At 41.3% G+C, this 12,559-nt stretch overlaps 1 protein-coding gene across 3 annotated transcripts in view; it reads left to right on the top strand.

Moving 5' to 3' along the window:
* sema6a (sema domain, transmembrane domain (TM), and cytoplasmic domain, (semaphorin) 6A) overlaps window positions 1-12,559 on the top strand; it is a 103,274-nt gene that overhangs the window by 47,633 nt on the left and 43,082 nt on the right. For all 3 annotated transcript variants that reach the window (XM_082555805.1, XM_082555804.1, XM_082555803.1), the window contains exons 4-6: window positions 9,255-9,315; window positions 10,600-10,662; window positions 11,256-11,357. In XM_082555805.1, the coding sequence (XP_082411931.1) occupies window positions 9,255-9,315; window positions 10,600-10,662; window positions 11,256-11,357 (226 nt within the window). The remainder of the gene's footprint in view (window positions 1-9,254; window positions 9,316-10,599; window positions 10,663-11,255; window positions 11,358-12,559) is intronic.

Here is a 12,559-nt window from a genome sequence, read left to right as displayed (position 1 = left end):
AGCTCTGCCATCATGCCTCTAGACCAGTGAGCCTCAGTTCTTGGTGTGAAGCAGCTTGCAGATGGCCACTGTGAACGCAGTCCAAAGCCCAACACTGTTTCAGGCTGTTTTTTGAATGACTGCTCAGTGTATTAAATCCCTTTGGCTCCTGTTTTGGTGCTGGCAAAAAAATCACAAGATTTTTAAGCTGTGAGATGCATACAAACATAGCAACTAATGAAATTGTAAATAGACAAAAGTGCCTTAATCCATAGAGAGAAAGAGTCAAGTCTTTGGCAATGTGTGAACTGAGCAACAGATGCAGCGATTGATAATTTATCCTTAGTTTTAAGTCTTGAATGAAGTGTATTGATATGGTGAAATCAGGCGATCGAGACCTGTTTTAGCCAGTGTGTCTGTACAAGTGTAAAGAAAATAGCCTCTGCTAATGAGGTCATATATCTCTTCTAATATTTGTAAAACACCATTAGCCTTATTAGACTCTTATATATTGGGTGTTAATTATGTATTCAGTTCATGACTGCTGTAGGTTTTTAATATTATGAATATGATTCCATGGCCAAGTTTCTATCAAGCGCATTATCCAGAGGGATCCTACAGCTTGATAACATATCTGACTGCAGTCTTTTCATATGCAGCCTTTTAAAAGCCCGCTTGTTTGTTAGGATTTAATAAGACTGGCACTGGATTGAGTATAGTATTGATTTCTTTCACTTTAACTTAAATATTTTCTCTTATCAAAAGGGATGCATAGCAGATCTTCTGCTAATAAGATCTTAAATAGAAATAAAGTAGAATAGAAATACAACATGGAAGTTATGCCAAGAGGTGTTTGTAAAGTCATACTAATGACCATTAGATTCAGCCTTGCAGCAAACTAATTGCTTTGAAGCAATCAACAATACATTGTCCATGATAAACTGAGACATGGTGTATACTAAAGTGCAGGTAATGAACATGAAAACGTCTTAATGTGCAAGCTTGGTGGTTTATGCGTGTCTGCTGTCATGTGTATTTTAGATGTTTAGCAGCAGAGTCACGTTTGGTAAAAGCAATAATTTGTTCAGTGAGAGACGGACGCGGGAGGACTCGCATCCCAGAGGTCCATATTTCATGGTCAGGGTACACTGTGTACTCCATTCAGAGGGAATTCATCATGGTGCAGTGGGAGATTCATCATTGTGATCTTTGCACGTGTGTGTGTGTGTCAGAGTAATATGGTTTTGTGTGTGTGTCTTCAGCTGTAAACAAAATAGCTCGTCACAAACCTCCACTTTCATGAGAACTGCTTTTTAGTTTGGAAACTTTGCAAACTAAGTCTAACCTTAAAGAGACCCGGTTACTTAAACATTTATTTTATTGTTTTATTACTTTTTGTTTAGATCAAGTTCTTTTGGGATATATTTTTTGTAGTTTTCAGTGACATCTTGGCAAATTTTGTTAATCCTGTGCTCCCCAGTGAAATTGCTGGACTCTGGAGAATGTTTGATTAGGTGAAACAGATAGACCGGCTCTTCACATGCGAATATATGAAAGAAATGGGATCACCAAGACTTTCTGTTTGGATGCTTTAAAAAAAGCTGTTGTTCAAGGTAACCACTGTTTTTGCCAATTGCTCTCCACAGCTGTTTGCCTGCATGCAACCAAAGACTGCCCAAACCTGTTTGATCAACAGAACTCAGACTATAAGCAGTTTCCAGTACCAGACGTCTCATCGACTGCCTACAGATTCTCTATATTCATAAGGAGACAGTCTTATTAACACTCTGCTTTTATCCCCTCACAATGTCTAACCACCTTTATTTGGAGGTAAATAGAAAGGATAAGGGCAAAATAGTGGTCATAATCACCCACTGCTCAGCAAAACCGTGTGTGTGTGTGTGTGTGTGTTTGTGGACATCAAAGGCAGGTGCAATACTTCAACTTTGGATGAAGAAGTCAGTCTAGAAATTTCAGAATTGCTTACAGAAGATAGACGTATGGTTTATATATATATATATTTTTTATTTGGCACATAAGTTAAACTGACATGGATATTTGTTTAAAGTCTGTACGATCATGTCACGGCCTGTTTCCAATATGTCGTTTGCCTAGTGTTGCCAAAGGACGTGATGGCTGAAACTATGAATAGGTGTCTCAAAGGTTCACGCCAGCTGGAGAAAAGACATGGAGAGAATGATAAAGACAGTCCATACATGCTTGTGCTTGTGGGTATGTGTGAACGCGTTGCTATATACCCTGCCTTGCGAGCATATCCTAGACCTCTCCACATGCAGGGCATAGTCGCCATTCCTAGGCCACAGTCGCCCTTCACCATGGTAACACCAACCACACTCTGTTTACACCCCTCTATGAGGCTGCGAAGCATGGGAATCAGAGAGACAGAATGTGTATGTGTGGGACGGACAGAGAGAGAGGGAAAGAGAGAGTGATCGCCGTGAGTGAAAGACCAAAACTTGTGATTACAGCGAGACACGCTCACAGACGCGCACTCAAAAATCCTGATTACCTTGTCTCCGTTGAATCCTCTAGAACAGCCATGCCTCTGTGGCTGCTGTTCTTCCCTGTTGGGTCTCTTTGGGTCTCGCAGTGGAGGCCACTAGAGTCTCTATTATTGTAGCTCCACCAAATCCTGTTAAAACCCACTAATGATGGGGATTACACGGTTGCCTCCTCTCCCTCTCCTCGCAGCACCGACGACATCCAGCTATGTCCACCCTCTGAACCAACTTTTGCAGCTTCGGTAATCATAATCACCTGAAATGAAAATTGGAACAAGTTTAATTTCATAAAATAACTCTGCAAGCATGTAGAAAGAAATGTCCTTTCACCCATTCTTTGGACATTTGCTGCTGATCATATGAGAAAAATATTTACACAGCCTGGCTGGAGTATACTCCTGCACTAGAATTAGTGCCACATTGTTCTCATAGCTTGTCTGGTTAGCTAGTGAGGAGTATCCTGGGTAATAGCAAAAGGCACTGAGATGCTACAAAAACTTTATGTGAGAGTATATGAAAATGCATGGTATCCTGATAAATGCACGTATAGAATATGAATTTAAATTAATGTAGTTTAAAAGTTAAAACTATCATGTTGAAATGTGTTAGACAACAGAACATCTTCAGCATTATTTTACTGTATGTTAACAATTTGCTTAATTGCATGTTCTTGGAATTGGGGTGCACAGGCAATTCACAATTTAATTACAAGGGAATAAAAAAAACAATTAATTAAAAATTAGGAATGACAAACAAAATATTTCCCATACTGATCTCCTTGGAAGTTAGATGTAAGATTACTGGGTAAGGTTCAGTAAAGAAATCACATCTTATACTGTGATTATGCATATCTGCTTAATTGTTCCAAGAGTGCACCGTCAACACATGCCCCTTACCATACTGAAGCAGCCACGCACAAAAAACACACATACATTCACATACAAATACACACAAAAGGAAAGGTGGAGGGAATGCTGAAAACCATAATGAGATATTCAACCTTCGAAAAGAACAACCTGCCTCAGCCTGGGGGTGAGTGAACCCTGGCTTGTTGGATTTCATGCCACCACATCACCGAGGGCCTCTCGATGCCCTCAACCCATTCAGAACTTCAACAGCTCCCTTCACAGCCTGAAGGTGCCTGCTGGCTTCCCCAGTTCCCTCCCGCCTACTTTGTGAAGAGGATTTGAACCAGTGAAAGCCAAAACAATGCAGAACGGGCCATCCTCCACCACCCATGATCCAGTTATGAAGAAAGGGGAATATAGGTGAAGAGGGTGACGAGAGAGAAAGTGTGGGAGGGTGGATTGCAGGAATTAGGTTTGCGGAAAGTGGAATGGTGGAATAAGGTGCGGGGCGCATGCTAATTGTGTTCCCCTATTTTCTGCCACTGGAGTGGGAGATAGTTTCACAAAGGCCCAGCAGATGGACCGCGCTGGCCTGTGGTTACCCCAGAAGAAATGCGCTGTTATGAAAACGACATTCCTCCACACAAAGAGCCTGTGTTCTCGTGGCCACGCATGGCTACATGTCCGACGCAGACCCTTTCTGTCATTCTGTTGCACTCAATCTCACACTCTTGCCCACGCTCAGTTAGTCTACTGTTCTGACTGGATCATTCAGCTCTTCCTCACTGTGTACCCATCTTTTTACAGTGTCTCCATCTTTGTCCCTAAGAGGATATTTGCATACCTTCCATCCTACTCACGCATTTTTTGTCCCAGGATTTCGGGAAATGAGAAGCCCACGCCAAGTGATTCACATTGATACCCAATGTGTCGCGTTCATCCACTGTCAAAGACGCCTGTTATTTCTCGTTCCTCACAATCTCACGGTGTTTCTAATTTCATCATCTGCACCACAGCGCTATAGAACCGCTTCCTTTGTGTTAAAGTACTGTGCCATCCTCAGGCTGTTTGATTTACAGCTGAAAGCGGGAAAATTATGGGAAAGTGAATGAGTTGCAGCAAAGCACCCTGTGGATTTTAGTTAAAAAGTTACTAAAGTCTTAACCAAGTAAAGACCGTGTCAAATGCATTCGCTTTAAAAAAATCTCACTGGACTGTAAATTTTAACATCAGAACAAGCAGAACTTGTAAAGAGCATGGCAAAGATTTCAAGATGTGACGAGTACCTCTTGAGGAGGTTATTGGGAGGAGGAGGAGAAAGAGTCGGCAGAGGGCACGAGACAAATATACTGCCTAAACTAAAAGATACAGGTGCATACAGGTCTTTTAAAAACAATGAGAGGTTTGCTCAGGGTTACCTCTCACAGTTACTGCAGCAGATTCTCCTTGTAAACACTTTTGAATTCGTAGCTGATTGTTGCAAGTTGTGTCAAAACTGTAACTTTAAACACACTCACACAAATAGAGCATCTTACAGGATCTGGAGATGTAATTATTTATCTCCCACATTCAGCATGAATAAACATCTATGAATCTCATGAGAAATAAGAGAAAAACAAAACTCCTGCCAACTCCACGACTTGCATGGGAATGATTAGGCTTTTCTCAGTTTCTTCACTACCAAAGTAATCCAGTGATAGTTTTGTATCTACAGTTACACTGCAGAGCCGCCAAGTGCAGATATTTCATTCTTTTAATGTTGCCAATTTGCCAAACAAATGTAGGCTAACACAACACGGCTCAAGTTGTAGTTGTAGTAATTTTTAAAGTATTGAGGTTCAGAAAAGCAATAAAGCGTAGACTATACCAATACCATGACTTTTTATATTCCTGAAGTTAGAGAAAGAAGGGTGAAGTGGTTTGGATGTACGGAGGAGGGATAGTGGATATAATGGGCAAAGGATGTGTAACAGGGAGCTGCCAGGCAGGAGGAAGAGAGGAGGAATACAGAGAAGGTTCATGGATGTAGTGAAAGACGAAGGCTGGTGTGACAGAAGAAGATGCTGGTAATAGGATGAGATGGAGGCAGATGATCCAGTGTGGTAACTCCTAAAGGGAGCAGAGCAAAGAAGAAATTCTGTGGATAAACTATGTGAGCTAAGAGTCATTATTACTAATGCCATGTTCTCTAATTCTTTACAAAACTTGATTCTAAGACACTTATCTGATCTAAAGCACCTGGATTAAGCTGCATACTGCATACAAATTAAACAGAGTATCACATTTTTCATTCTCATAAATAATTTTACAAGTAAAATTTGTACATCAGTATGGCAAATGGATTCCAAGCTTGAAAACAATAGACAATGGGACACCTATTTTTGTATTCTCAGTGAACTGCTCAGCACATATGGAAATGGGCTGTTGCATAATAAAATTGGTCTTTGCCATACTTTTGCCCCAGCAGAACAAAAGCTTTTACTCACAACAGGTTGTTTAGTCTGTACTGTGCTCAGCAGGCAAGAGCGTCTCTGAAATCAGAATATGTTGCGGGGTTATTTTGGGGGGCTAAAATATTTGCAAACCATCAGATGAAATGCTGAAATATATTCAAAGTGACATCTACGATGAAGGCGTCCTATTTTGTAGTAACATAAAAATAGTAGTAAAACGTTTCCTGGTTATTTTCCTGAGGGTTTTTCAAATTAATGACTTCCCTTCAACCCACCACAATCTGAAAAAGAAAATCAATTTATGTGCCGTTCTCGAAGACTTTAGAGTGAAAAGTTTATATGAAGCCTTTATAATACAAGAATCAATTTTTTCAGCAATTATTTAAAAAAAAAAAAAAAGAAAAGAAAAATCCATTATTCATTTCAGGTATGTTTTCAAGAAAATATGTCAAAAGATTCTCTGGCTGTGTGAAGTGTGTGCTGTTTTTCTCAGAACTTATCCTGTTAAGAAAATATGCATTGGATATTTTGTGGGTGAGTTTACATGACAAGAAAAATTTACATTTTAGGGGGTCCGTATTGGAAACAACCATTTTTTGTCATAACATAAGCTGAAGGTCAGATCATACGTCATGACAATAACTAATAACAAATTAGCAACAATGTGACTGTGATGGATCATGTGTTTTATGCAGGTTTCATCTCTGGAAGTTGACTTTCATATAATAAAAGATAAATATAACTTGGAATACTGAATGCCTGGAACGTAGATAATTGATTTTAAAACTTCAAATTAAAAAATATAGTACTGATGTTTACAACATCCAGTTTAATGTTGCACAGATACATGTTGTACTCTGCCTCTGCTTCTTTTCTTTCTTCTGAGTGTTTCATTGATGTGACTCAGAGACCACAAGGAAGTGACTGTGTTGTAATATGAGTTCAGGTGCAGGGCTGAATAGGGGAAAGGGTGCATGTGAAATTTTGTTGGGGTAAAGACTCAGGGGTGGGGGGGGTTGTTCCGTGCACGTGTGTGTGTGTGTTTGGAAAGCTGGTGTTGACACAGACACAGCCGCTCCATTGTACTCCCCCATCTCCAGTCAGTATGTTTGAGGAACGCCTCATCGCTTGGCTCGCTCTAATCTCTGCTGGAACCAGAAACCTGCGGCGGGAAGGCCTCAGCCCAGAGGACTTTGTCAGCACCGGGATAAGAGAGGCACAAGTCAGGGAGAATCGCTGGGATGGTTACTACTGAAAATTATGGAGAAGTCAATTACAGATTGCTCGTGAGCTGCTTTAAATTTGCAGACAGTAAAATAACCCAGGGGGTTGCAATAAATCCGCTAAGTAATCCTTTAATTTAATAGCTTTATGAAGTTTGAATTTTAATATAAAGATAAAACAAGTTAACTTGCTGAACTTAAGGAGACAAATCAGAACATTTTAGTGATCATCGTCCACCGTTTTTATCACCTCGTGTGTTTCATCTCCATTTAAATGTGTCTCTGTTTTTCCACTATTTTAAATGTAGTGGTGCTGATTTTTATAAGCCAGCTTTTTAAATATTCACATTTACTCTAGAACATGTAATTCTGACTGCAGTGAAAGGGATACTGAAAAAGGCAAGACCGACTGACCCGGGAAAATCAGTCCAGAACAATTAGCACAGAGCAGTTCAATGGCAGTGGAACCAGTTAGGCCTAATGAAAAACATTTTGGAGGGGAGATTGTGGTTTTGGCCTGAGCCGCAACAACCTGTAACTTGTTGTTGCTCAGTTTTTAATCATGGCAGACTGCGCAGCGACAGTCAGCATCTGGCATTTGCTTGAGCAAAGGAACTTGGAAGGAAGGCCACGGGATGAATCTGAGTGACCTAAAGCTGACTTTGCTCTTGGCTTTTTTCATGAAAAGGGTTTTCTTTTTATTTCAGCTGAAAGCAATAATCACAAACATTTAGTTATAAGAGGTAATCCACAGGCCAACTTTGAAATTAGTCAGTATTGTCCATAAAAATGGACTTTTGAGTGCACTGTTGTGGAAAATTAGTTTGAGAAGGGATGAAAAACGGGTGACATTTTTTGTTTTTAAATGGTAAATGGCAATTTGCTAAAGGAATTTTTGTGCTTTACATGACAGTGATGATATTGATTATGTATATATTTTTTATACTGATAGGTCTGATCAGTGGACAGTTACTATAGAAACCATAAACAGCCTCAGTGTGGAGAAATGAAAAAAAGATTCATATGATGTATTTTACAGTTTCTTTGAGAAATTTCAGAAGTTAAACCGACAGAAAAAACAGGTATTTAGCCCCCGGCCTCTCTGGAAATGTGATGAAAGCTGAAATGTTTTCCTAATTTCAACCACTCTTAAAGATTAATTATTCAATTTAAGAATTGTGGCTGATAATGTACAGTAGACTGGGTTTTATCCTCAATGAGACTGAGGTGGCCCCCAGGAAAGCGATATAAGTGGATTCATTTCAAGATGCCTGTTCCTCCAAAGACTTTATTAGATTTAGTTAATGAGAGAGCAAGGCAGGCAGGCTGGCTAAGCGCAGGTTGGGGAGCTGGAATATAATTAAGCCGTGAGTCAGATGATGCCACTGTTACACACTTTGATTAAAAACACGTTCAACAGCTAATCTTCAACAAATTAAAGCGGTTACATCGTTTGGCACGGTCACCTTTGGTTCTCTCCTCAAAAGAAAGCTTTTCTTTCTGACTCTTCCGTTCATGCCACCTCTACACCTTCTACCTCCCACCTCTACACCATTGTATCCTCCCTCTCCATGTCCGCACCCCAATTCTCCACGGTAAGAAGGTGTAGCGGCATGGCTGGTCAACTAGCCTTGTCTGTCTGTCTGAGATGTAGTTAACCCTTGTGATTTTTATGTCTTCCATATGCCCTGCTGGGGCCTTTATGCCTGGACTGTGTAACGCAGGAGAAGCTTGTATATTTCCAGGCCAACACACATAAGTCTTCTTGTCTGAGCTATAATGAGTGTTAGTATAGATTTCCTGTGGCTCAAACACTAGGCTTAATTGACCTGAACAGCTCTGAGTGACTTGGCACCTCCCGTCTCAAGCCTTCCCTCCTCCCTCACCCCCCACCAAGACCTTTCTCTGGGACAAAGAGGCTTTTGTCCCCAGGCCTGCGCCACGGCGCTCCGAACCTTTGTTGACTGTTTCTGTCTGACAGAGCAAATAGATCTGGCCTCCTTTTGTTTATTGTCATTTTTTGAAGTTTGAACAAAGTTTATACAAAGCCCCATTTTCTGACGCTGTTTGCTGCCTGCAGGGGGAAAACAGAGAGGGAAGAAAAGAAATGGGTTTATTGTTTGTTGAATTTTGACTGTCTGCTGCTGTCTGACCTCTTCTCATCTCTCCCTCTTCTTTCTCCCAATCTCTTTCTCCCTTCCTCACTCGCTTTCCCTCAATCACTTGCAGGGATCATATATACACAGTGGACACAGACACTGCCAACAGTGAAGAGATATTTTTCAGTAAGGTGAGTGAGACGTCTGCCTCTTTGAGGATGTGTTGTTCTCTGCGTGATTGACAGCGTAACCTCACTCTGACTGCAACAGTGTGTACGTATGTGCATGTGGGTGCATTTGTGTGCCTGCCAGCAGTCTTACTCACCCGCTCACCGATTGGACCTGGCGCGTTCGCAATGGTGACCCTGTTAAGAAGATTATTTAATCAATCAGCTAGCTTGCGTCATCCACGCTCATCAGTGGGACAGCCAGAGGTCTGATGGGTGCGTAACGGAAGCTGAGGGGACAGCGGAAGAAGAGCGAGAGGGAGGAAGGAGAAGGGGGAGGAGCAGGAAATGGAGAGCGAAAGCAAAGGTTAGATGAGTAGCAGAAGAAAGACAATATGGATGCAGAGGTGAAGAAGATCCCATTGTATAGTTTCAAATTATTCCAAAAAGGGGCCTCATATTTACATAGGGCCTCGACTGTAATAACCCACTCTTTATTCCATTTCAACCACTCATCGCATGCCCTAAACATAATGCATGCAAACAGAATTCAGACAAGGCCATTCTCGTGTATGCAACAACCAGCAATCCCTCCACCTCATCCACTTCAATGTCAGAGCCTGGCAAGTGGGTCTTAATGAGAGCAGGCTGCAGATGAAAGGCTGGTGGGAGACGCGCAGATTGATTGATGACTGAGGGTCTTTAATCAGTGGCTGAGCTCCAAACATGTTGTACAACAGCGGCAGGTACATAGTGGTCTGAACCTGCGGCTGGGAGCTGACCCTCAGGTGACACAAGCCAGGGACACACGTGGTGTGTATGTGTGTGTACATTTGTGTGCATGGCTATAACTTAAGTATAATTACCTGTATGTCTGTTTGTAGTCCAGTGACAAGTAAAAGAGGGCTGATCCACAGGTCAAGGCAGTGCGTGTGTGTGTATGTGCACACGCAAGGATGGCAAGCCTATTAATCCACAGATTTGTCCACGGATCTGTCCTTGGACAGTCTGTTCTGATCCGGGGTCAGTATTGTATTTCCTTCCCTCTGGCAGAAAATTCGATGTTCAAGGAGGTAAAATGATCTCCAAACAAACTTAGAATAAAGTTTGCCTCAGAGCAGGTGCCTCATGAGAGAAATCAATGATGTAGAATCTCAAATGATGATTATTGATCTTAATATAGATGGGTTATTGAGCTCCATAGTGCTGTCTGTTTTTTCCTCCTCCCACCTCACTGTTTAGCCTGCTTTCTTTGTGACTCGCTATTTTTCTCTTTAGCTTCAGTTAAACTTCCATCTTTTTCTACAGAAAATGACATGGAAGTCCAGACAGGGAGATGTGGACACTTGCAGAATGAAAGGGAAGCATAAGGTAAGGAAACACACACTACAACATCATTTGTAGAGCAAACGTCACTCGAGTTTTTCCAATTTTTTTTGTCAGTCACACACTGCATGGCAGACAACCTGTAACTGATGTAATTGCGCACAGTCTCTGTTTCATTGTCTTGCTCTCTCTCTCTCCCTCACACACACAGACACTCTTAACACACATTTTAAAGACACAAGATCCTGAAGGTGCAATAACACACTTCTTGCAGTTCATATAACCTTCTGCTGTCAGAATTTATAGAGCATATCAGTGGGAATCTTCATATCTCGTGGTTGTATAACTTTATTTTTTTCCTGAACTTAATAACACTTTCATTATTGTTTGAGAGGACGTTAAATGGCACATTAAAATCTCCTGCGGATTTGCCTTTATGTGCCGTGATCAAATGCATGTCACGATACTGTGTTTGTTACATATGCCTCTCCCTGCTCACCGCGTGCCACATGCTGCACTTCAAAAGACAGAAAAGCAAAAAAATAACAGCCCACATGTGGCTACAGATACAGATGTCACCATGGACTTCCTTTCTTCTTTTTTCTCTTTCTTTTTTTCCTGCCCTGCTCTCCCCGAAGGATGAGTGTCACAATTTCATCAAAGTCCTTCTGCAGCAAAATGAAGACACCTTATTTGTTTGTGGAACAAATGCTTTCAACCCCTCCTGTCGGACCTACAAGGTAGGAAAACACGCACACACACACACACACACACCATGTGAGAGTTTAGAGGGGGTGGGCTATGGAGCCACGGACATAGATGGATGACTTTCACAACTCAGCAGGCCGTCCTCCTGTGCCTTTACCTCCAGGTGTACTTTGACAAACTCAGTTCAGAAGCAGAGAAAACTACTCAATCTCACCTGCTTTCATGCATGCTCGCACATTGCCAGATCTGTTTTAACCTTTTCCTGAAAACACATTTCCGGCCATATTCAATTTATGGAATAGCATCAAGATTCCTTCAGGAAAAGTAAAACCACGAAAAGAAATGGTGCATTTTATTTCCTATGAGTCACTAAGGAGAGCACAGGTACACATTAAGATTGACTTAGTGCACCAAAATAGAGATGCCAATAAAAAAGCAGATGCAGAGAGATGATTAAAGTTTGGCATACGTGGAAGCAGATGAACAAACGTTAAAAGCAGATGGGCTGTGTTCAAATTGAACCTTTTTTATTTGCTGTCGACATAAATCTGATGTTTCTGATGCTCCAGTGTGAAAAAGTGAACATAATTGCCATTATAGTCTTAGTTCGTTCAGCTTGACTGACCTACTAAGTTTGCTAAGCAATAGTTGAAAATATTGGAAAATATTAAAGTTTTAATTGGTATTTGTCTAATTTTTTTTTAGCATACTCTATGACAAATCTTCTGGAAACCAACCAAAGATCAGTATCAGAGGTTTAATCATAGTAATACTGTACAAATACTATGCACTGCTGTCCGGACAGACCCAGTATGAAGGACACCTTACAGAAAAGGAAGAATGTGGGACAGTGGGACAGTCGGATAGACATGCAGACAGTAATAGAGACAAAAGGACAGGGAGACTTAGTAGCAGTCCTGTCCTGAAGGGTGTTGTTCTGTGGTTTATAAGGATGTGTTGTGATGGTCAAAGCACACAGAGATGTTATCTAGGTGGCCTGTGGGGAAAACGCCCCTGCTTTGGTTCAGCAGATCTGCTTACCAGAAAAGCAAGACCTCTTCGCTCCACTGCCTTTGTGGTTCAGCATGCTAAGCACACAAAGTGGACGTCTTTCAATTCACTGACTCCTCCAATAGGGAAAGTGGAATTTATGTCTCTGCATTTATCAGGCATGGTTAGCTTTTATAGCGCCTCCGGTTATGGTTTCAAGGTTTGTGTTTTAGCTGTTGCTGCA

This window comes from Aulonocara stuartgranti (genome assembly GCF_965226115.1).
Source record: "Aulonocara stuartgranti genome assembly, chromosome: 12".
In the NCBI taxonomy this organism is placed as follows: Eukaryota; Metazoa; Chordata; class Actinopteri; order Cichliformes; family Cichlidae; genus Aulonocara; species Aulonocara stuartgranti.
This window is presented reverse-complemented; position numbering and strand designations above follow the sequence as displayed.